Source organism: Anolis sagrei, chromosome 2 (genome assembly GCF_037176765.1).
Source record: "Anolis sagrei isolate rAnoSag1 chromosome 2, rAnoSag1.mat, whole genome shotgun sequence".
NCBI classification, from domain to species: domain Eukaryota; kingdom Metazoa; phylum Chordata; class Lepidosauria; order Squamata; family Dactyloidae; genus Anolis; species Anolis sagrei.
Window position 1 is genome coordinate 140,343,341 of NC_090022.1, and position 23,959 is coordinate 140,367,299.

At 43.8% G+C, this 23,959-nt stretch overlaps 1 protein-coding gene across 3 annotated transcripts in view; it reads right to left on the reverse strand.

Annotated features, from left to right (window-relative positions):
- LIMA1 (LIM domain and actin binding 1) overlaps positions 1-23,959 on the reverse strand; it is a 77,878-nt gene that overhangs the window by 25,502 nt on the left and 28,417 nt on the right. For 2 of the 3 annotated variants that reach the window (XM_060764030.2, XM_060764025.2), the window contains exon 4: positions 16,608-17,069. In XM_060764030.2, coding sequence (XP_060620013.2) covers positions 16,608-17,069 — 462 coding nt within the window. Of the gene's footprint in view, positions 1-16,607; positions 17,070-17,877; positions 17,954-23,959 lie in introns of those variants that run through there. The other variant, XM_060764031.2, reaches the window with a different exon arrangement.

Genomic DNA, 23,959 nt, shown 5'->3' on the forward strand with positions numbered 1-23,959 from the left:
TTTCCTGCTATTTAAATCCATCAGTCCATTGTGTCCTAGTATGTATTCTAGAACAGCAGGAAACTAGCTTGCCCCTTCCTCAACTACGGTGTCTTATTTGGGTTGCTGTGAGTTTTCAGGGCTGTGTGGCCATGTTCCAGGAGCATTCTCTTCTGACATTTTGCCCACATCTATGGCAGGCATCCTCAGAGGTTGAGAGGTCTGTTGGAAACTAGGCAAGTGGGGTTTATATATCTGTGGAATGTCCAGGGTGAGAGAAAGAACTAGTTTGCTTGAGGCAATTGGCCACCTTGATTAGCATTTAATGGCATTGCAGCTTCAAAGCCTGGCTGGTTGCTATCTGGGGGAATCCTTTGTTGGGAGGTGTTAGCTGGCTCAGATTGAATCTTGTCTGGAATTTCCTTACTTTTTTAGTTTTGCTCTTTATTTACTGTCCTGATTTTAGAGTTTTTCAATACTGGTAGCCATATTTTGTTCATTTTCATAGTTTCCTCCTTTCTGTTGAAATTGCCCACATGCTTGTGGATTTCAATGGCTTCTCTGTGTAGTCTGACATGGTGGTTGTGAGAGTGGTCCAACATTCTCATTTAACTGACAAAGAAACACGTCCTTCCCCCAGAATATAGAAGACGGACAGCTAGTTCTACAGCAAAAGCAGTCTTAATCACACATATGGATTTGTGTCTATTTATTTACACATAAACAGTGACAGTGACAGAGAGAGAGAGAGAGCAGGTTTTACATACTTCCTGACTTCCTTTGTAGTGCTCCATGCACACAATGCATGAATATATACATTTGTTATCAACACTTTTGCCAAACTAATGAAGGACTGCTTGAAAATGCCATCTTGCACCCCCCCCCCCAAAAAAAAACCACCCACAAAGCTAAGTTTGCTTGTACCATTTTACATATGGGACATCATTTTACTATGATATTATAAATAATGGGATGTGAGCATCCATGGATTTTTTTTTGCATAGGGATCCTGGAGCCAAACACTAGCTGATATCAAGGCCCCACTGTATACTCGCCTTACAATAAAATTATCAGCTTTTAAAATATCCAGGTGTGCATCCTCCATAAGACAATTTTTGATACCTAACTGTGTCAGTATGCCAACCTTGCCAAATCTGGATGGTTTAAGACTACATTTCCCATCACCCTGGCCATGGTGTCTAGTGCTCCTAGGAGTCTTATACATCTGAAGATAAATCAAGATCATTTTTTAAAAGCCATGTCAGTTTTTTGAGAATTCCTTTAAAAGATGCAGGGAAAAAAACAAAAGGGGCATTTCCTCCTTCCAAATAAAAAAAATAATTGTCGAATGAAAATGCACAAATTTGTACCAAAATGCATATTTGTGACACTGGTTAGAGAGTAAATCATCCAAAATCTTATAAAAGCTGGAGGTTGCTCATATTTCTCAGACGCAACATTGCCCCCACCCTTCCAGCCCCCAACTTGCTGTCATCAGATAGGTATTCATTTTGGAGAACTTTTTCCCTAAACATTCAACATGGGAAGAATTTGCCAACAGAATTTTGGTTTAGTATGTTCAAATTCCAGGAAGTCTCTGCATTATGAAGACGCTGAACTCGTGACTTTTAGTGACGTGTCTTTATCAAAATACACAAAGTTCTACCCAGAACTGGGCTGAGTCCTGGGACGCCTGCAAAAGACGTCCCAAATAAGGTTTCTAATAAGGTTAATTAGAAAGTGTAATTCCTAACCAGTGGAAAGATTTCACAGATCTTTAGAACAGAAAGGAAAAAATCATTCAGGGTGTGTCAGTCTGCAGCTGATTCGAGCATCACAAAATCATAACTTAGCTAAGAAAGCTATCATTGCCATAAACAAAGAAAGAGAAAGGGGTGGAGAGCAAGAGCTTCAGCTCTGGTCAACTATTTTGAGATGCTTACAGATGAGAGTCCCCTCCCCTCCAGCCCCCCTTTAAATCAAGTGGTGTGTGTGTGTGTGTGAGAGAGAGAGAGAGAGAGAGAGAGGAGCAACTTGAGAAACTGCAAGTTGCTTCTGGTGTGAGAGTTTTGGCCCTCTTCAAAGATGTTCCCCAGAGGACACCCGCATGTTTTGGCATCCTGTGTGAGGCTTCTCCCATGTCCCTGCATGAGAAGCTGGGGCTGACAGACGGGAGCTCATCCCGCTCCCCAGATTCAAACCGCAGACCTTTCAGTTAGCATCCCTGCTGGCACAAGGGTTTAACTCATTGTCCTGCCTCAATGAAGTCCAGGTGATATTGCTTTCCTCTCATCACCCCCCCCCCTTATTTTTCAAAAGATCCTTGCAATTTTTAATTCCCACAAAATAAAAAAAATCCATGAAGGAAGGAAAGACAGAATGGCAACAACAATGTCTCAACTGATAGTGGTAGGAGCCCCTGGTCTGGAAGCACCTGGATAGCTTAATGGCCAAAAGAAAAGTGCCAGACAGGTTTCGCCTCCTCCCGCTGGTTTCTTCTATTATTCAAAAATGAAGGGAGAGTGAATATAAAGGGACACGGATCTTTCAAATTAAGGGCAGTCAGCCCTGGTTAGTACTTGGATGGGAGGCTGCCAATGAATATCAGGTGCTCCGGGCCTGCTTTTCAGAGGAAAGAACTTGTAGAAAAACTTTTGATACTCTTTGACCAAGAAAATCCCAGGAAATTGATAGGGTTAAGGCAACTTGAAGTCATATACAGACACCCTTTGGCACTTCCCCTACTCCCTGCAAACTTCTAAAGCAGGAAATACCAAACTACATCAGGAGTGGGAAGTCATAGAATCATAGAATCAAAGAGTTGGAAGAGACCTCATGGGCCATCCAGTCCAACCCCCTGCCAAGAAGCAGGAATACTGCATTCAAAGCACCCCTGACAGATGGCCATCTATCCTCTGTTTAAAAACCTCCAAAGAAGGAGCCTCCACCACACTCCGGAGCAGAGAGTTCCACTGCTGAACGGCTCTCACAGTCAGGAAGTTCTTCCTCATGTTCAGATGGAATCTCCTCTCTTGTAGTTTGAAGCCATTGTTCCGCGTCCTAGTCTCCAAGGAAATAGAAAACAAGCTTGCTCCCTCCTCCCTGTGGCTTCCTCTCACATATTTATACATGACTATCATATCTCCTCTCAGCCTTCTCTTCTTCAGGCTAAACATGCCCAGCTCCTTAAGCCACTTCTCATAGTGTTTGTTCTCCAGACCCTTTATCATTTTAGTCGCTCTCCTCTGGACACATTCCAGCTTGTCAATATCTCTCTTGAATTGTGGTGCCCAGAATTGGACACAATATTCCAGATGTGGTCTAACCAAAGCGGAATAGAGGGGTAGCATTACTTCCCTAGATCTAGACACTATGCTCCTATTAATGCAGGCCAAAATCCCATTGGCTTTTTTTGCCGCCACATCACATTGTTGGCTCATGTTTAACTTGTTGTCCACGAGGACTCCAAGATCTTTTTCACACGTACTGCTCTCAAGCCAGGCGTCCCCCATTCTGTATTGTTGCATTTCGCTTTTCCTGCCAAAGTGAAGTATCTTGCATTTGTCACTGTTGAACTTCATTTTGTTAGTTTTGGCCCATCTCTCTAATCTGTCAAGATAGTTTTGAATCCTGCTCCTGTCCTCTGGACTATTGGCTCTCCCTCCCAATTTGGTGTCATCTGCAAACTTGATGATCCTGCCTTCTAGCCCTTCACCTGTCATTAATAAAGATGTTGAACAGGACCGGGACGTTGCTCTCAGTATCCATCACCATTAATTACGCTGATTAGAGCTGCTTTTTCATGTCAGGAGTGACTTGAGAAACTGCAAGTTGCTTCTGATGTGAGAGAATTCGCCGACTGCAAGCATGTTGTTCAGGGGACACCCAAATGCTTGATGTTTTACCATCATGTGGAAGGCTTATCTTAAGTCCCCGCACAAGAAGCTAGAGCTGACAGATGGAAGCTCACCCTCTCCCCGGATTCAAACTACCAACCTGTCAGCAGTCCTCCTGGCACAAGGGTTTAACCCACTGCACCAACGGGGCTCCACATTAGAGCTGCTGAGAGCTGCAATGCAAATAATGGGGAAAATCAACCTCAATGGAGCATCTAGTTCCCTTGCCTTTGTTTTCTGCCACCACCAACTAAATAAAGTTCAGTAGCAGTCTCTAGCAGCTTGGTCCAAGGCAGGGTATGGGATGAAATACTGGCTCTCAGAATTTCCTTTGACTGAACCACACACAATCAATTCAAACAGACCATCAAGTTATTTTTGCTACTGCAGTTGTCCTACCCTCTTGTGCACTGCAAGAACAGTGTAGCTTGGATTCAACCACCTTTCTACCTTCCACAAACTTGAAGGAGCCTCCCCAGCTAATGCCAGCTAACGCTCTTTTGCAAAGGACTCAGCAGACGCACAGATAACTTTGCCTGGGAAATGGGCGGCATGGCGTGATTGACATTAAGTTGTTGGCAGAGCCAAAGTAAAGGTCAGCTCTAACTGTCAGAAAGGAAGGGACGATACACGACAGCAGGGTACGTTTCGCCCTTAATGATTAGGTTGAAATCAAGGTCAGACTTAACGGGTTGATGGCATTTACAGTTTAACCCACAACTTCACAACTCACTGTGACAACCTGACACTGTTAAAGTGATGCAAATCTCAGCTTGGTTATTGCTTGCACAGAAGACTCTCTGGGTGCCCCGTCTAAGCTGCTTTACGCTTCCCAAAAGAGCTGGCTAGAAGCACAATAAATAAAATAAGAGTCCTGATTAACTAATGGCAAAATCCAATAAGGCAACTCAGACCACAAGGAAGCAAGCCAGTCCTTGGGTGACAATTGGGGACTGGGGAGGAGGGGGAGGATAAGAAAAGGGGGGAGGATAAGCAAAAAAGAAATGTGGGTTGGAGGTCTACTGATCCCTCCCAGCACCCAAAAAGGCACTTGTGCAAGGCAAACATGAGAGCAACTTGAAAAGTACAACTTCAGCAGGAACATCTGCCCCCCCCCCCAAACACTCCTCAAATCCACAAAGAGTTACAGCTCCTGATTTTCACACACCTCTATACCCTTTCCACAAACCTGTCAAAGACAAAGGAATGTTGATCATACGATAACTGCACCGAACATGCATAAAATGTGAGCTGAAGGAAAAGGGAGTGTCCTTTTACCACCTGGTAGGACATTTCTGCCTCTTTTCAAGAATGGAGAGGCACGGAGCTCATCACATGGGTTGAAAAGAGGCAGAAATGTCCTGAAAGGAGGGAACTCTGAACACAGGCCAACAATCGTGTTCAGAGCTCCTACCTCTTATCGCATTTTACTCTCATATTTACAACTGAAAAACAGCTGCGATGAGAACCATCGAAGTTCCCCCATCCGTCAGCAGTCTCTTGTATCCTATGGGGTTTGATACAGAACAATAGGAGCCCATGGAAAGCAATGCTTTTAACCTGGGTCACTGCCTCTTGTATTCTATGGGGTTTGGAGCAGAACCATCGAATCCTATTAAAGAAGTGGTTTTAAACTGGTGTCAGTCTCCTTTAATGTAAGTAGCTTTGGGCAGGGCAAGGGATCTCTTGGTTTTTGAATATTGTTTCCCCTGATTTTAAAAAAATACTGACCTTGTGATGAATGCAAAACATGAATGTATTGCCAACTCTTAAGTTTCCAGGTATGAGTCTGATGGGGAGGCAGAACTCCAAACAATCCCTTAAAGTGACGATTCTCTCCCTTAAAGGGGCAGCCACCCTTGCTTTCCCCACTCAATGTGATGAGGTGGTGAGAGAAGATCTTGTAACCTGCATGGACTGACTGCACTTACAGGGCTGTCTGCTACCAAGAAACCGTCATATATTAGAATGATGAAATACATAAGGAAAGCCCAATCCACATCTCACAGTGTCAGCAGCTTTATCCTAAGAGATAGTTAAAACTTTTATACTTTTTTTTCTTTCAAAGTACAGTATATTGATGTGCTTCTCTCCACAATATGCATCAAAATCAGTACTAGGGGATTTTCAAAGTGTTGTATTCTCCAAATGCTGATGGACCCCAAAGAGAATTCAACAACTATTAAGTGGGGGGGGGGGTGTCAGGAGTGACTTGAGAAACTACAAGTTGCTTCTGGTGTGAGAGAATTGGCCATCTGCAAGGACATTGCCCAGGGGATGTCTGGATGTTTTACCATCCTGTGGGAGGCCTCTTTCATGTCCTCACATGAGAAGCTGGAACATGAGAAGGTGGTAAGCATGTGGGAGACTTTCTACTCCAAACAGGCTTCAGTTGATTAAACTCGACATTTTCAGAGGGCAGTAGGCTCAATGAGTTGTAGGTTTTTCAGGCTATATGGCCATGTTCTAGAAGCATTCTCTCCTGACGTTTCGCCTGCATCTATGGCATGCATCCTCAGAGGTTGTGAGTAGGCGCAATCTTTGATCACTAGTCCAATGTCTCGACCAAGCCATGCTGTCACAGTAACTCAGGGTTGCCAGAAACACGTGAAACAAATCTTCTCACTAACCTTTCTGCCATTCCATTCAACACAGCAGGAGTGGGAGCTATTGCAATACAGTCTTCTAAGTACCGGTATCTTGACGCACACAACCAGCAGGGGGGAAAGGGCCTGCTTCCGCACAGTATTGTACATGCTCAAACACAGCATTTGTGTGACTTGGCAAGTCAGTGGCATTTTTTCCTGCAGAAAAGCTTTCCCAGTGCCACTTGGAACCTGAATCAATTTGAGCAATTAGTCTGAATCAACTTAATTAACACCTCCAGGGCTTGGGGTTAATTCGACCAACTGGAAGTGTTGTTTTGTTTTTCTGAGCATGAGGATGAATATCAACTCATCTGGCTGCAATGTCAACTGGCTATTGCAAAACAATATTCAATAAAGTTAAAGCATTTCCCAAACATCTGGAACTCAAGTGGTTCCAGCTCAAGAGTCCTTAAGAGCCCCTGAGTCACTGCTGTAGATCTCCCACACCTCATTCTGTACTCTTCACAGTTATCTCTCTCACACTCAAAAAAACTCTCTCTCTGCTTACTGGCTCGAATCCTCCCAGCGTCACTCCCTGAAGAGAACAAATCATAGCTGGCGGGGAGCCTTCCCAGCACCTCCTTCTCCATGGCCTCTAAAGAGCAGTCTCCACCACATCTCAATATGCCAAATGGTTTTCTGCCGACTTCCAAAGTGATACGAGGCAAGTGTTACTATTACAAGACATCCCCCCCATCTATTCAATGTCTTTGGCACAACAATATTACGTTGCTGTTAGTTTTTTGGGCTGTACGGCCATGTTCCAGAAGCATGCTCTCCTAACACTGCCGGAATGTGGACATGCAGCTCAAAAAGCCCACAGCAACCCAGTAGTTCCAGCCATGAAAGCCTTTGACAATACAGCAATATTCTTTCACATATCTCCCACACTGGCACAACCTGGGGATCACAACCAGATACAGTGAAGATATCTGCCCTTGTGCTATGCTACTCTGCTGCTGAGTATGCATGCCCAGTGTGGAACACATCTCACCATGCTAGAACAGTGGATGTGGCTCTTAATGAGTCATGCCGCATTATCACCATTGCACCCTACACCACTGGAGAAATTACACTGTTTAGCCTGTATTGCACCGCCTGACATCCGCTGGGGAGTAGCAACCAATAGTGAAAGGACCAAGGCAGTAACATCTCCGATCCACCCCCCGTTTGGCTATCAGCCAGCACGCCAACAACTTAAGTCAAGAAATAGCTTTTTAAGATCTACAGAGACACTAGCTGGAACACCTCAGCAAGCAAGAGTCCAAAAGTGGCAGGCTCAAACCCAGAACCTCAATCAATGGCTGATACCAAATGAGAGACTCCCTCTTGGGCACATAGAAAACTGGGCGACTTGGAAGGCGCTAAACAGACTGCGCTCTGGCACCACGAGATGCAGAGCCAACCTTAAGAAATGGGGCTACAAAGTGGAATCCACGACATGCAAGTGTGGAGAAGAGCAAACCGCAGACCACCTGCTGCAATGCAACCTGAGCCCTGCCACATGCACAATGGAGGACCTTCTTACAGCAACACCAGAGGCACTCCAAGTGGCCAGATACTGGTCAAAGGACTATAATAGAATACCAAGTCTGCAAACTGTGTTTTTGTTTGTTTGTTTGGTTTTAGCTCAAAACAACTGTTTTTGGTTCGCTCTTGACACGACAAATAAATAAATAAATAAATCGCACTCCCTAAAAATAGCATGCATTCTCAAAATGTAAAACATTAGAGATTTTACTTCTAGGCCTTTCTGAATATTAACTAACCATCTCTTCTACTATCTAATTCTATTTAACTCCGAAACAATAATTTATTTTAGAATATTTATTATACCCATCTCTTCATTCATAAAGGCTTTCAGAATAGCTTGAAATTTATTAATTTGATTGTTCCCTGCCCTCAGGCTTACAATCCAAGTAAGACAGTACACAAGAAAAAGAGCTTCTCAGGAAGGAAGGGGATAAAATCAAGCATATACTGCTGATTCCTTTCTTCCTCCAAGGCCACACCACCGACTGTCTGATGGGGTAGCACATCTCAAATGTTGTGTATCCAAGCACATCACATAAATGCAAGAAAGTTATAATATTGTTGTTGTTGTTTGGAGCCCCCAGTAGCACAATGGGTTAAACTGCTGAGATGCTGAACTTGCTGACCGATAGGTCGGCGGTTTGAATCTGGGAAGCGAGGTGAGCTTGTAGTATTAGGCCCAGCTTTTGCCAACCTAGCAGTTCAAAAACATGCAAATGTGAGTAGATCAATTAGCTACTGCTTCAGCAGGAAGGGAACCGCGCTCTATGCAGTCATGCTGGCCACATGACCTAGGAGGCGTCTAGGGACAATGCTGGCTCTTCGGCTTAGAAATGGAGATGAGCACCACCTCCCAGACTTGATTAGACTTAATGTCAAGGGGGAATCTTTACCTTTTATCTGTTGTCGTTTCCCTCTTCCTCTTTTCCTGCTACCTTCTATCTTCACAAACACTGTTGCTTTTTCTAGTAAGTCATCTCTTCTCAAGGTATGACCAAAATAGGACAGTTTAGTCATCTTGACTCACAAAGTAACATGATTCACCAGAAAAGACAATAATGCTTGGGAAGGTAAAAGGCTTTAGGGAAAAAGGAAGGCTACATTCCAGATGGATGGACTCAACCCAAGAAGCCACCGATGCCCTGAGTCCAAGACAGGGCTATTGAGTGAGGGTGGCGTGGAGTTCTCTCATTTATAGAGCAGTCCTTAATGAAAATTGTTTTGAAGGCAGTTAAAAACAACAAAGGTTTTCTTGACAAAATTTGTCCAGGGTTTTAGGGGTCTTGCCTTCCACTGAGGCTATGTGACTTGCCCAAGATTTCCATGGCCAAAGATTCAAACCCTGTTCTCTCTGTGCCCTAGTCCTGCTGTCAAACCACAACACACACTACACATTGCGGCGTACACTTTGAAATTAAAAAAAAGATGGTGGATTGCACGACCAATGTTAAAAATTAGTGGATTTCAATCCCAAATCTCAAGCTGTCGGGGAATGGTGGATTTGAATTATAGCCTGGGATATTGTCTAAGAAAGGAAATGGGAGTGGGAAGTCAGAAGGAATTGTCAAGTTTAGGAATCTTTCCATAAAATGTACAGAAATCTAGAACTGTGTGGAAAGACCCGTTGTTTCTGTCAGAAATATTAAAAATTAACTGGGTATTTTTTATTACAAAAGTGTAAGTCAAGCATTGAAAGAGTTAGTAGGCCAAAGCCTGTTAGAGTCAGTGGGCCAAAGCTAGTGGCGTCCTGAGGAGAGTGAGTAGGCCGAAGCTTGTTAGTTGCCTCCATGAGGGAATTCCTCAGTCTGTGTGAGGAGGCTTCTCTGTGAGGTAGGCCTCACAGTATGAGGAACGCCTAATATGAGAAGGCCTGGTATGAGAAAAGCCTCGTGTGTAAAGCTCCAGTATAAAGGCTGCTACATGCAAAGCTACTATGTACTTCTTTATGATTTACATTGGGGATTTTTGTAATCAAAAATAGAAGGAGTGTCAGAAATATTAAATATTAACGAGGTATTTTTGATTACAGAAGTGTGAGTCAAGCACTGAGTTAGTAGACCAAAGCCTGTTAGAGTCAGTGGGCCAAAGCCAGTGTCGTCCTGAGGAGAGTGAGGTAAACCTCAGTGTGAGAGAGCCTTGTGTGAGAAAGCTCCAGTGTGAAGGCTGCTGTGTGTAAAGCTACTATGTATTTGTTTATTTGTGTTATGGAAACCTAGTTCTTGTAAATAGTGCAACCATAAAAGCTTCTTTGGAAGCTTTTAAGCAAAGGCTGGATGGCCATCTGTCAGGGGTGATTTGAATGCAATATTCCTGCTTCTTGGCAGGGGGTTGGACTGGATGGCCCATGAGGTCTCTTCCAACTCTTTGATTCTATGATTCTATATTATTTTACTACAAAGAAAAGCCTCCTATGGAAGAGATAACATTGATCTGTGTGTTTTTGTTCTTTTTATCACTTTGGCTACTGGTGCTGGGTCACGCTGCTGTTAATAAGTTACTCTGCTATATGTTTACGGGGAGGGTATTTCGTTAATAGGCCCACTTGCCCAACAGTTCCCTCTGGAGCCCTCCTAGTCAGAATGAGGTCAGACCTTTTGGTCCTGCCTCTGGTCTCAAAGGGAGGACCACACCCCTTGAAAGTACTGACTCCTGGCCATCTCCTGAACTGGGGAAGACGGGCAAGGTCTGACTGAGCCACCCTGTAGTCTACTCTTCAAACTACAGAGGACAGCCTGTCGTAGTCCTCCCCAACCCTGCCTTAAGTCACAAAAGCCAAGGAGGGGGAGTGAAGCAAGGCTGTTACCTCTGATCAGTGATCAGATATAGGAAAACAGTCAGAGCTCCGTATCCCTGGATTCTGCATCTACAGATTCCACTATCTACAACTTGAAAATAAACCCCCCACCCTAAAAAAATTCCAGAAAGCAAAACTTGATTTTGCTATTTCATATTAGGGATTTCACTGTGTTGTGCCGTTATATATAGTCAAACTTGACCATCCTCAGAGAGATAAGATGAGCCCCGTAACTTGCCTCCTTCCACAAGGACCTGAAAACCTGGTGGTTCTAGCAGGCTTTTGGAAATGATTAACCCCAGACCCTACCCTGGATATTAGTTAGGTTCCCTACTCTGTACTTTACACACTTCCCTGGCCCTTTGCTACTAGCCCTGGTCTGGCCCTATTATTATTACAGTATAGTGGCATAGTACAATATAGGAATGTATGGTACTAATGTTCTACTATGCTAATAATATAATATATTGTATTTACATGTAACTTGTAAGCCGCTCTGAGTCCCCTTCGGAGTGAGAAGGGCGGCTTATAAATGTCGTAAATAAATAAATATTATAGCTAGTCTGCAGGCCCGGGAAATGAAGAGCCCCAGGCACCACCCTGGCCATTAGCTGGGGCCTTGTCGTGCACTTATCCACTTCCCCAGACCTATATTTTCCTCGTTGGCCCAACCCCCTTGTGGTTATTATTTATTCATTTATTTATTTATTTATTTATGGCATTTATATGCCGCCCTTCTCACCCTGAAGGGGACTCAGAGAGGCTTACAAGGTATATATACATACAATATATTATTAACATAGTACAATATCAGTTTTAAATATTGCTATATTGCACTATATCAATTATACTGTTATGCAGCAGACTTTGGAAATACCTGACCATTAGGTAGGCCATGCATGCACTTTACCCATTCCCCGGGCCCTAGTCTACTTCGTCGTACTAGCCCAGCCCTCTCATAGTTGTCAAGGCCCACTTTGGAACCTTAGCCATTGGAAGCTGAGCTGCCCAATGTAATTAGTACTGAACTGGCTTTTTAATTTTAAATATGTATGATTGTTATATAGTACTATGCTTAGACTTTTTATAATGACTTTTTGTATGTTTTTATGTCAGTAATTGCATTGCTTTACCATGCTGGAAACCGCCCTGAGTCCCCTTGGGGAGATAGAGCAATATACATATAAATATTTTATTATTATTATTATTATTATTATTATTATTATTTCCACAGATTTTATATCCACAGGAGGTCCTAGAGACAAACCCCAGCAGATACCAAGGGCCCACTGTACTAGATATCTCACCAACTAAAGCGCAAACAAGATATTGCTTTACCATATTCTCCGCAGGTTAGAAGGGAAACCGCTGTGCGCTGGTTTAGACCCAGGAGCAAGAAATTTCCTATCCCTGTCATACAAAGTGTAGTGCTGATGATATAAATTGCTTCTCACTTAATTAAAATAATCTAAGAAGGCAAATGGAGACAGGAAGTCGGAAGGAACAGTAACGATAAACACTTGGAGAATGCCCAGGATTAGAAATGTGTGGCATTTGAGAAATCATGAGTTTCTACAAAAAATTGAGTTATTATGAAGCAAGGTGTGTCTATGGTTAGACTGTGTTACTGCTGAAGAATTCACATTGACTCTGAGAAGCTGGTACTTCAAAGATCATCACCCCAAACATAGACACACCGTTCATGACTTCAAATGAGGCCTTGTTGAGCAAAAGGATAATGCTACAATTTTCTAATAAGGCACGACCTAAAATGTCTAGGCAGGTACAGCAGAGTGGAGGAAGGTAGAATAAAGCAACAGCAAAAACAACTGGGCAGCTGGTGTGCAGTGCAGGATTAAATATTGGCCTAAACACCCTAAGAAGCAAATGCAGATCTGCTCCTTTTTCTAAAGGTGCTGCTGCTGCTTCTCCATTTTATTTTCTACATGCCATAATTAACAACAGATGCAAGCAGGAAAGATTTAACTTTCGTCTTGTATTCTGCCTAATTACAATTATCCAAAGTTCTCTGTGGGTCTCACCAATAGCAAATTTGTGGTGGGATCCATTTCCCCCAATAATAAATAATGGGGGGTGGTTAGGGCTTAGGTAAAGGTAGGTAAAGATTTTCCCCTGACATTAAGTCCAGTTGTGTCCAACTCGGGGGGTTGGTGCTCATCTCCATTCTAAGCGGAAGAGCCGGCGTTGTCTGTAGACACCTCCAAGGTCATGTGACCAGCATGACTGCATGGAGCACCATTACCTTCCTACCAGTGGTACCTATTGATCTATTCACATTTGCATGTTTTCAAACTGCTAGGTTGGCTGAAGCTGGGGCTAACAGCGGGAGCTCATCCTGATCCCTGGATTTGAACCTGCGACCTTTCGGTAAGCAAGTTCAGCAGCTCAGCGGTTTAACCCACTGTGCCACCAGGGGTTCTGATTAGGGCTTAGACAACAATATTATTTTTTATCGATCTGAAACAATATTTTGAAAATCTTGCAATGCCAACTTGGAAATATAGTTGTCTGATGTAAGAAGAAAGGTATTTCCATTAGTACAAAAGAGCCTCAATAAATTCTCCCAATTGCCCCTCACTCTGCTATCTACGATGCCCCATCATCCCATTCCAAAGAGTTCTTTAGACTTAACAAATGGCCACTAGAATTAGGCCTGCAGTTGTCAATACCACATACGTTAAGAGACCTCTCAGGCCCCTTTCACAAAGATGAATAAAATCTTACACTATCTGCTATCTGGACTCAGATGACCCAGTTCAAAGTCGATATTGAGGGATTTTTCTGCCTTGATATTCTGGGATATAAGGCTGTGTGGAAGAGCCCTCAGGCTGAAAGACAGAGGAAATGAACTTTTATTTTACTGATTTTCTAACAAATCTGTATTTCTTTCTTTAACTATTCTGAGTACCAACCAACCATTTGAAAGCAATAAAATATTCATCTCTGTAATCTTCTAAAAACTGAAAGCTAACATTTCTGCTCTTGCTTTTGACAATTATTTTACGTTACAGTTCTTAGACGAGTCTTATCTACTAACTGCACAAAGTTTACTCTAGGAATACAAATACTACTGCTCCTGATCTTTCCTCTTTATACTCTGATACAACGACAAGCCGAGTCCTACTCCATAAAACGATCACTTCAGGAAATCACCACTGCTCACTGGTAGAGCACTTACCCTGGTAGAGCACTTACTTAGCCAATTCCCTCACACCAGAAGCGACTTGAAGTTTCTCAAATCGCTCGACACACACACACAAAATTACCAATGTAACACATCTATTAGAATAGTGTGTTATCTTTTAAGATGTAAGAAACATTGGACAGATTTTTAGAGAATTATATAGAACAATTCCCCCTTCTACTTTTCATTTGAGAAGATGGGACGAAAAAATATAATTGTATTTAAATTGAAGGGTTAAAGTTGTTGTCATTCCACTTCTTCTCCAATTTACAACTTGAGTTGATTTACAACAGTTTTAAAAAAGTTTAAAATTAATCAAATACAAAAGGTTTAAAAAGTGATGGGACTGCTAAAAAATCAATTTAATTAAAAACAAAAAAATAGCAACCACCCTATCTAAACAAACAGTTCTCAATGGTGTTTTCTTCTTTGGAAAAGTTTATTTTTACTATACACTACTGTGGTAATGTTAAAAATTTCTTTTCCAGGATCTGCCCTCAACCTATCAGTAACTTCCGTGACAGCCCACAGTTACTTAGTTTGCCTTGAGATAATTCCAGGATAACTGCTCTTAACTGGAAAACATTAGATCGCCAAAAAAGGCTGAAAAGCACTCTCCCTGGGCCAGCCTGTGTTGTAATACTGCAGTGTGAAGATCCCCCCACAACCTGTAAGTTTGCATATCCCACTATTTTGGTTTAATAGACTAAATCTATTCTGCCCCCCCCCCTTTTTTCCTGGGACCAACAATGGCAATGCCTGCACTAAGTGATCCAATTATCTTAAGAAACAATACCTTTTGTCACATTTAGGATGACTCATCTTAACTTCTCAATAGACTCATGTCCAGAACTCCTGGGAAGAAATGTACTGAGTCACACCCTATTTCTCCAGTGAAATGTCATTTTCAGACCTGACTGAACAGCTCATTCAGCACATTAGGATCCGCAAGATCAAGATAAGATAAACTATTTCTGTGAGAAAGAGCTTCACGTGCCCATTCAATGAAATGCAGCTTGATTCCTAAAAAAAAAAAAAAAATCACTTCCACCCCAAGCTCCCAAGAATGCCTAAGCTGTATCTGTTTATATGCACACACAAATATAAAGGACTAAAAGAGGAAGGAAACTATGAGAAAATGGGGAAAAGTCAACCCAGACTGCATTTAAGCCACCGGCATATGCAATTCATTTTCTAGTTACGCAATTTTCCCCAGGGATACAGCCTGCAGTCCACATGTGGGATCAAATTTCATGAGCAGTCGTAGGAAAATGCAAGGCCTGTTCATTTGCAAGTCAAAACCCGTGAAGGCAAGCACACTCAGGCTACCTTCACACATTTTTTCTCGTGAGAAGGTCTGGCTGCAGGCAACAAGTATTCGCCAAGGTACACATAAGAAAGACCAGCAGAGGTCCCACAATAGGTAAACTCTTCCCCAGCTGAGCCAGACCCAAATGGAATCCAATGGGACCAGAACAACTGCAAACATGCCAAGGCACAAAACACAAACATATCCACCAGCTCCTGTTTCTTCTTTAAAAAAAATAAAAATATAATGCGCAGGTCATAGTTATCTTTGGCAGTTTGGCTGGAGTTCTCATACAAGCCAAGATTTCTTTTGTTAATTCAATTTCCTGTTCCAATGGAGTGAGTGGCATTTAGGAAATTTGCATTCCACAGCAGGCACGCTCATCTCCCCAAGGCAGGGGTTATCAGTGCTAGCCGCGGGATACATTTGAATACAGAACAAACAAAATCTCCCTGGCACAATGAACGCTGCAGAGACACCCCCTCTAGTCTCCAGAACCTAAAGCAGCATTTCTCAACCTGGGGTTGGGATCCCTGAGGGGGTCGCAAGGGGGTATTAGAGGGTTGCCTCAGAAAATAGTATTTTCTGTTGGGTTCTGTGTGAGAAGTTTGGCCCAATTCTATCGGTGGGAATCAGAATGCCCTTTGATTGTAGGTGAACTATAAATCCCAGCAACTACAAGTTCAAAATGTTAAGGTCTATTTCTCCCAAACTCCACCAGTGTTCACATTTGAGCATACTGAATATTTGTGCCAAGTTTGGTCCAGATCTATCATTGTTTGAGTCCACAGTGTTCTCTGGATGTAGGTGAACTACAACTCCAAAACTCAAGGTCAATGCCCACCAATTTTCTGTTGGTCATGGAAGTTCTGTGTGCCAAGTTTGGTTTGATTCCATTGTTGGTGGAGTTCAGAATGCTCTTTCACTATAGCTGAACTATAAATCCCAGCAACTACAACTCCCAAATGACAAAATCAATCCCCTCCCCAACCCCGCTAGTATTCAAATTTGGGCGTATTGAGTATGTGTGCCAAATTTGGTCCAGTGAATGAAAATATATCCTTCATATCAGATATTTACATTACAATTCATAACAGTAGCAAAATTACAGTTATGAAGTAGCAACAAAAATAATGTTATGGTTGGGGGTCACCACAACATGAGGAACTGTATTAAGGGGTCGTACCATTAGGAAGCTTGAGAAACACCGAGCTAAAGGCAGCTGAAGCAATCCATTCCTTACCTTGGCCTGGGCTGCATCTCCCCTCTCAAACATCATCTTTAGCCTGCTCAGAGGAATGCTACATTTCTCTATCTTCCCTGAAGAATCCGGGTTCTCATTGGCCTCGGGCTTTCCGGCTTCTTGCCTGGATTCTAGGAGACAATTTTCCATTTTCCCACTCTCCGGCAAATGAGCTTTGGCCTCTCCGCTGTCAACACTCAGATATCGGAACTGGCCAATCACTCCGGAAGAGGAATGGAGCCGTGATCTGGAGCCAATCCCGGAGGCTTTGTCGCTTTCTGCCGGGGAAGCAGAGCTGGTTGCAATGCCACTGGCGCTGACAGCTTTCTGCCGAACCTCTGCACAGTTGCTTCTCTGAAGCGTTTCCTTCCGAGGCTCAGTCCCCAGGGCCGGAGTCTCCCACTTCTTCTTCAGGACGCTGAGGGTCCCCCTTTTAAAATGTGGAGGGAGGTTTTCAGTGTTCTAAAAAGAAAAAAATACAAGCACAGAGACCAGATGTTAAAATTGGTCATGAAAGCTTAGGGAGAGAGCTGAAAAGGGCTTCCTTTCCTGAAGAAAGGAAGTCAAAGGCTGAGCGCCAATCCTGAGTGCTCTGCTCTGCTCTTTCCGACAGCTGTGAATAGTTACAACTGTGCCACATGGAGAAAGCCTGAATTCAGGGGTAAGGAAGGGAGAGAGAGAGGGAAGGAGAAAAAGGAGCTGAAGCAGGAAGTGAGAAAACAGGATGGCCTTATAAGGAAGAATGGGAGTCAGCCTCAGGGAAAGGGAGAACCAAAGGGAGGAAGGGAGAGCGGGAAGGGGAATCAGGACCTAGACTTTTGTCTCAGAGCCCTGCACAAAGGAAACAAGCTCCATCCAGACTAGGAAAAAGTGGGAAAACCTTCCAAGAGGGTGATAGCCACAGGCAGCAGGGTTCCCCATCTGTTCCACAAGGCGCCGATTAGCAGGCTGCTCAAGAAACTGAGGATTAACCCTCAGAGAACAACTCCCATATGCATCTTTATGAGCATTTTTGGCAACTTTGAACTGGTCTCTCTCAGTGAGAAATTCGATTTCTTTCCCTCCCTTGATCTGATATGATTGCATGCACATACCATTTCCTTACTTAGATCACTGTTCAAATCTTTGTTTTAAAGGGACTTTCCTATTCAAAAGAACTGCCACACCTTGAGCAACGTGCCCCAGACAAGGGACAAGCTTTTCAACTTATTCAACAGCCCATCCCCACAATTTTCCTAAACAAGCCATTCAAGAGATTCAAATAGGATACCTGCCAACGCTGCATCTTCGCAATCTGTCCCTTGGGTATCCTACCAAGCATGAGACTAACTGCAAAGTGGAGCAGGTCTGTCAAGCTTTAGAGTATTAAATGGGATTAGTAGCTATATTAGGATTTAAGTCTCTCACCCTATTACTCTTCTGGCCACATTTTGAATACTGCCTTGCAAATTAATGGAAATCCCACCTAAGCTAAAGAAATATTAGTTCCTTTGCTCAGTTTCAACCCTGAGCCCAGATTTGCAAAGGAATCTGATCCAACAGTAATAGAGGGATGTAGTGGTTTGAGCACTGGACTAAGACCCAATTCCTCCCTCAGCCATGGAAAAGTATTGAGTGACCTTGGGCAAGTCACACTCTCTCAGCTTCAGTATGAGCCCCTGGTGGAGCAATGGGTTAAATCCTTGTGCTCGCTGGACTACTAACTGACAGGTCAGTGGTTTGAATCTGGGGAGAGCAGGTTGAGCTCCCTCTGTCAGCTCCAGCTCCCCATGCGGGGGACATGAGAGAAGCATCCCATAAGGATGGTGAAACATCGAAAATATCCAGGCCTCGAATCTAGGGAAAGTGGGTTGAGCTCCCCTCTGTCAGCTCCAGCTTCTCATGCAGGGACATGAGAGTAGCCTCCCACAACGATGGTAAAACATCAAACATCTGGACGTCCCCTGGGCATCCTTGCAGATGGCCAATTCTCTCACACCAGAAGTGACTTGCAGTTTCTCAAGTCACTCCTGACACAGGAAAAAAAGGGAGGCAAAGGCAAACTCCTCCTGAACAAATCTTGCCAAAGAAAACCCTTAGTTGGAAACAACTTGAAGGCACACAAAAATAAAGAAAGGTGACCTGAGGTGGGATGCACATACACAAAAGGAACATGGAGGGGAGAGAAAGAGAGAGAGAAGAAGGAAGGAAGGAAGGAAGGAAGGAAGGAAGGAAGAGGAAAGAACTGTAGGAAGAGGAAAGCATCAGTAGTGAAGCTACCTCAAACACTCTGGTGATCCCCTGTAACATAGAGGCTTGATATTCACACGGCATACCATGACTCATCCTGTGCATGGATTCCTCTGTACTCACTCGGATGCCCCACTCAAAGCATTGAGCCAGCATTCCTTTTCCTGTTGCCTCTGTAGACAGATGGCCTTCCCCACTGTTCATCATTCAAGTGTAAAACTTTTCCCAGTCTGAAACTTTAAAAGGTTAGGGTGTTGTGTAGTTTCCAGGCTGTACGGCCATGTTCTAGCAGCATCTTCTCCTGACATTTCGCCTGCATCTGTGGCTAGCATCCTATAAGATGCCAGCCATAGATGCAGGTGAAATGTCAGGAGAAAATGCTGCCAGAACACAACCATACAGCCCAGAAACCACACAACGCCCCAATGATTCCAGCCATGAAAGCCTTCGAACTCTCAAAAGTTCTTTTTCTCGACTCTAATAAAGGTAAAGGTTTTCCCCTGACATGAAGCCCAGTCGTGTCTGACTCTGGGGTGTGGTGCTCATCTCCATTTCTAAGCCGAAGAGCCAGAATTGTCCGTAGATGCCTCCAAGGTCATGTGGTCAGCATGACTGCTTGGAGCACCGTTACCTTGCTGCCGGAACGGTATCTATTGATCTACTCACATTTGCATGTTTCAGCCTAGAGAAGACAATTATGCTGGGGAAAGTGGAAGGCAAAAGGAAGAGGGGCCGACCAAGGGCAAGATGGATGGATGGCATCCTTGAAGTGACTGGACTGACCTTGAGGGAGCTGGGGGTGGTAACAGCCGACAGGGAGCTCTGGCGTGGGCTGGTCCATGAGGTCACAAAGAGTCGGAGACGACTGAACGAATGAACAACAAGGTTGGCAGAAGCTGCTACACAGTGGTACAATTCTATATAATATGTTGACAGTGGAAGCTCCCCGGTTTTGACTCTAACTACCCAGAATTCTCCACCCCACCCCACCCCATGCCACTCACCAGTACAGCCAGTAGCTGTGCTGCCTGTCTAGATGATTGTGGGTTTCATAGTAACACAAATTGGAACTGCTGCCATCCCTGGTGACTATCATAGCAACCATCCAATTTTATTACTGCATCTTACTTTGGGGTAGAGTCAGACCCAGTTGTTTCCTTTTAAACCCAGTGACTCAAACACAGGCCAAGGAAAGCTTGCAAGAGAAGCTGAGAATGATAACAATCAAAAGCGGGGACAGAAGGTTTCCCAAGGCTTTGCAAATTAAAGCAGTGTCATCTTCCCCAGAGAGCAATCAGTCCCAGTACACAAATATCCTTGGTTAGTCAGACAAGACACAAGCAGAAGCCTGGGTAAGGATATGTTGCAAGAAGCTCTGGCTCAGTGGCACCAACCCCAGGCCTCCGGGGAGAAGTGCATGAATGAAAGGGAGTAGAGCAGACCACTATCAGAATCCTTCCTCAGCAAAACCTCTCAACTCCCTACATTTAGTGTCTGCTCTCACAGGTCCTCTTTGTGAGCACATCATGATTGCGGGCTCATGTTTACATGTAAAAAAGATCTAGGACAACATGGACAACAAGTTAAACATGAGCCAACAATGTGATGTGGTAGCTAAAAAGCCAATGGGATTTTACCCTGCATAAATAGGTGTCTAGTGTCTTGATCTAGACACTAGACACCTATTTAGCCATGCTACTCCTCTATTCTGCCTTGGTCAGACCACACCTGGAATCACACTGTGTCCAATTCTGGGCACCGCAATTGAAGGGAGATGTTGACTCTTAGCTGGAATGTGTCCAGAAGATCAAGGGTCTGGAGAACAATCCCTATGGCAATCGGCTTAAAGACTGGGAATGTTTAGTCTGCAGGAGAGAAGGCTGAGAGGAGACATAATAGCCATGTATAAATATGTGAGGGAAAGTTATGAGGAGGAGGGAGGAGGGAGCAGGATTGGGAGCAGTGAGGGAAAGTCATGAGGAGGAGGAGGAGGGAGCAGGATTGTTTTTTGCTGCCCTGGAGACTAGAACAGGGAACAATGGCTTCAAATGACAGGAAAGGAGATTATACCTGAACATGAGGAATAACTTCCTAACTGTGAGAGATATTCATCAGTGGAACTCTCTGTCCTGGAGTGTGGTGGAGGCTCCTTCTTTGGAGGCTTTGAAGCAGAGGCTGGGTGGCCATCTGCCAGGGGTGCTTTGAATGCAATTTTCCTGCTTCTTGACAGGGGGTTGGATTGGATGGCCCACAAGGTCTCTCCCAACTCAAGGATTCTATGATTCCTATCCGAACTATTCCTATCCAAGTTGGATATTCCTATACAACTTATCTATCTCCCCTTATGAACTTTCCAGGAATTTAAGATCATCTGGGCAGGCCCTGCTCTCGATCCTGTTGCCTCACAGGCACGCTTGGCAGGGATGAGGGACGGGGCCTTCTCAGTGGTGGCCCCTCGGCTGTGGAACTCCCTTCCTGGGGATATTAGATCGGCCCCCTCCCTCCTGACCTTTAGGAAAAGAGTAAAAACCTGGCTCTTCAAGCAAGCTTTTGGAACCCCATTGTAACCAGATAAACTCAGTATTGTGAACAAATATGGAATGGTTTAACGATCCAAATGGACATGGATTTAAACCTGGAAGTCATTGTTTTTATAGTTTTAATTGTTGTATATTAATTTTATTATGTGATTTAACCTGTTTTAAATGATGTATTTATGTGTGTTTGGTATCTAATTTTTGCCACTCTGAGTTGCCTTCAGGCAGAAAGGGGCAGGATAAAAGTGTGGTAAATAAATCAAGAAATACATTCTGTGATGGGTTCCAGTTGTTGTGTGTACAGTTGCTTGCCTTCCAGTTGTTTTCAACTTACGTCAACCCTATCATTTATTTATTTACAGTATTTATATTCTGCCCTTCTCACCCCGCAGGAGACTCAGGGTGGATTACAATGTACATATACAGGCAAACATTCAATACCATAGACACACAACACATATAGAGAGACAGTCAGAGGCTATTTAACATTCCAACTTCTTCTGGCCACCAGGGGAGCTGTCGCTTCACCATCCATCTGCGACACTGATGAAGTACTTCCTCGTTTCCTGCATGCTTGCTAGAGATTTTTTATGGCCTCATCAATTAGTTAAATTAGTCTCCCCACATAAGTGGTACATAATTTTCCTACTTGACAGATGCAACTGTCTTTTGGGCTGCAAAGGTTGACAACAAGCTACACAAATTGGCCGGAAGCTCACTCCGACCCTGGCTGGCTTCGAGTCAGTAGTTATCTTAATGCAGCTGACTCCCAGCCAGCTGCGCCACTGTCCCAGTGCAGGGGATTTTCTAGGGCTAAAAGTATGTGACTTGCCCAAGATCACCCACTGGGTTTTCATAGCTGAGCAAGAAATCAAACTTTGATTTCTAGAGTAGTAACCCACTACTCAAACCATCATGTCACACAAATTAGGAAAATCTAATTAATAAGCAATGAAAAAGAACAAAGAACAAGGGATGTGTGAGTTTCCACAGTGTGTCTTATTGAAGAAGTGCTTATTCAGGCAGTGTGGCTTAGTGGTTAGAGCAGGCATGGGCAAACTTGGGCCCTCCAGGTGTTTTGGACTTCAACTCCCACAATTCCTAATAGCCCACCGGTTGTTAGGAATTGTAGGAGTTGAAGTCCAAAACACCTGGAGAGAGGATCAAAGTTGGCACATGGCTGGATTAGAATGTTTGTCTGGGAAAGGTAGTTATTTTCCACTCTTCTCCAAAACTTCTGGCTCTCTCCTTTTTCCTCTGTCTTTTATGTATGGCCGTCCTGACAGTTTCAAGCCTTTGCTCTTGCCTCAACTCCTAAACAGACCTCTTAAGAGTCTAGTGAGATGTGAAGAGGACTACAAAGACAAATGTTAGGAATGCTAATCTCCACCTGTCCCCTCAAGGGCAGGTAGATTGAAATACCGATTTAGTATTATTTCAAGATATCTTATTAAAGGCATTCCCTTTCTCACCTCCTCAAAAGAGCACCACACCCAGGGAAGTGATTCTAGACAGAAGGCTCCTGCTGCGAACATTTAAAAGTCACCGTGCAGCCATTTTCTTTTCTCCTATGCTTTTTCTACTAAGAGCAGAAAGACAGTTTAAGCTATAAGAAAACTTGGGAGTTCCATAGTCTGCAAGAGCTGAGCTGGGCTATCAAGGAGAGGATGACGTGGAGGTTTCTCATTCAGAGGAGGGTCATCAGAAGTTGAAATTGACTTAACAGCAGCTAACAATGGTGAAGTTATTGTTTGTCTTACACAGGGCAAACAAAACATGCTTTTAGACTTCTTTGATTATGATGATGTTCAGCAAGGACACCTGAATCAGGAACATCAACAGTAGCGTGCACGGTTTCATATATTCTCTTTGTCAAATGTCGGGGCTGGAGGAGAACAGATGACAAGAGCCCAGCACAAAAGTTGCACTTTGGGCCAGATGCACAAAAGGCATGTTGGGATAGCTCTGGTATTAATTTTTGGGAAACAGAGGGACACAGAAAATTGAGATGAACAGATACTAAGACCCACCCCCTTTTCTAGGAGCCTTCAGTGGTGCAATGGGTTAAAAGCTTGTGCCACTAGGACTGCTGACCAACAGGTTCGAATGCGGGAAGAGCGGATGATCTCCCTCTGTCAGCTCCAGCTCCCCATGCAGGTACATGAGAGAAGTCTTCCACAAGGATGGTCAAACATCAAACATCTGGACGCCCCCTGGGCAACGTCCTTGCAGATGGCCAATTCTCTCACACAAGAAGCGACTTGCAATTTCTCAAATCACTATCGACACACACAAAAACCCCTTTTCTCACTGCATACTTTGAAGAAAAGGTGTGCAACATAGCATATAATATAGCATCCACTGACCATTTCTGTACCTCCCTAACTGTCCTGTCCAGTTTGCTAAAGTTATGAAAAGTACCTTGTTTAAAAGCAAAGACAGGACTTTGCACCACAACAAATTCAGCTGTGTTGGAGGAGTGCAACCTCCCCAGATGTTTTGGCCTTCAACTTCCAGAAATCCTAACTGGCTGGGATTTCTGGGAGTTGTAGGCCAAAACACCGGGGAACCCACAAGTTAAGAACC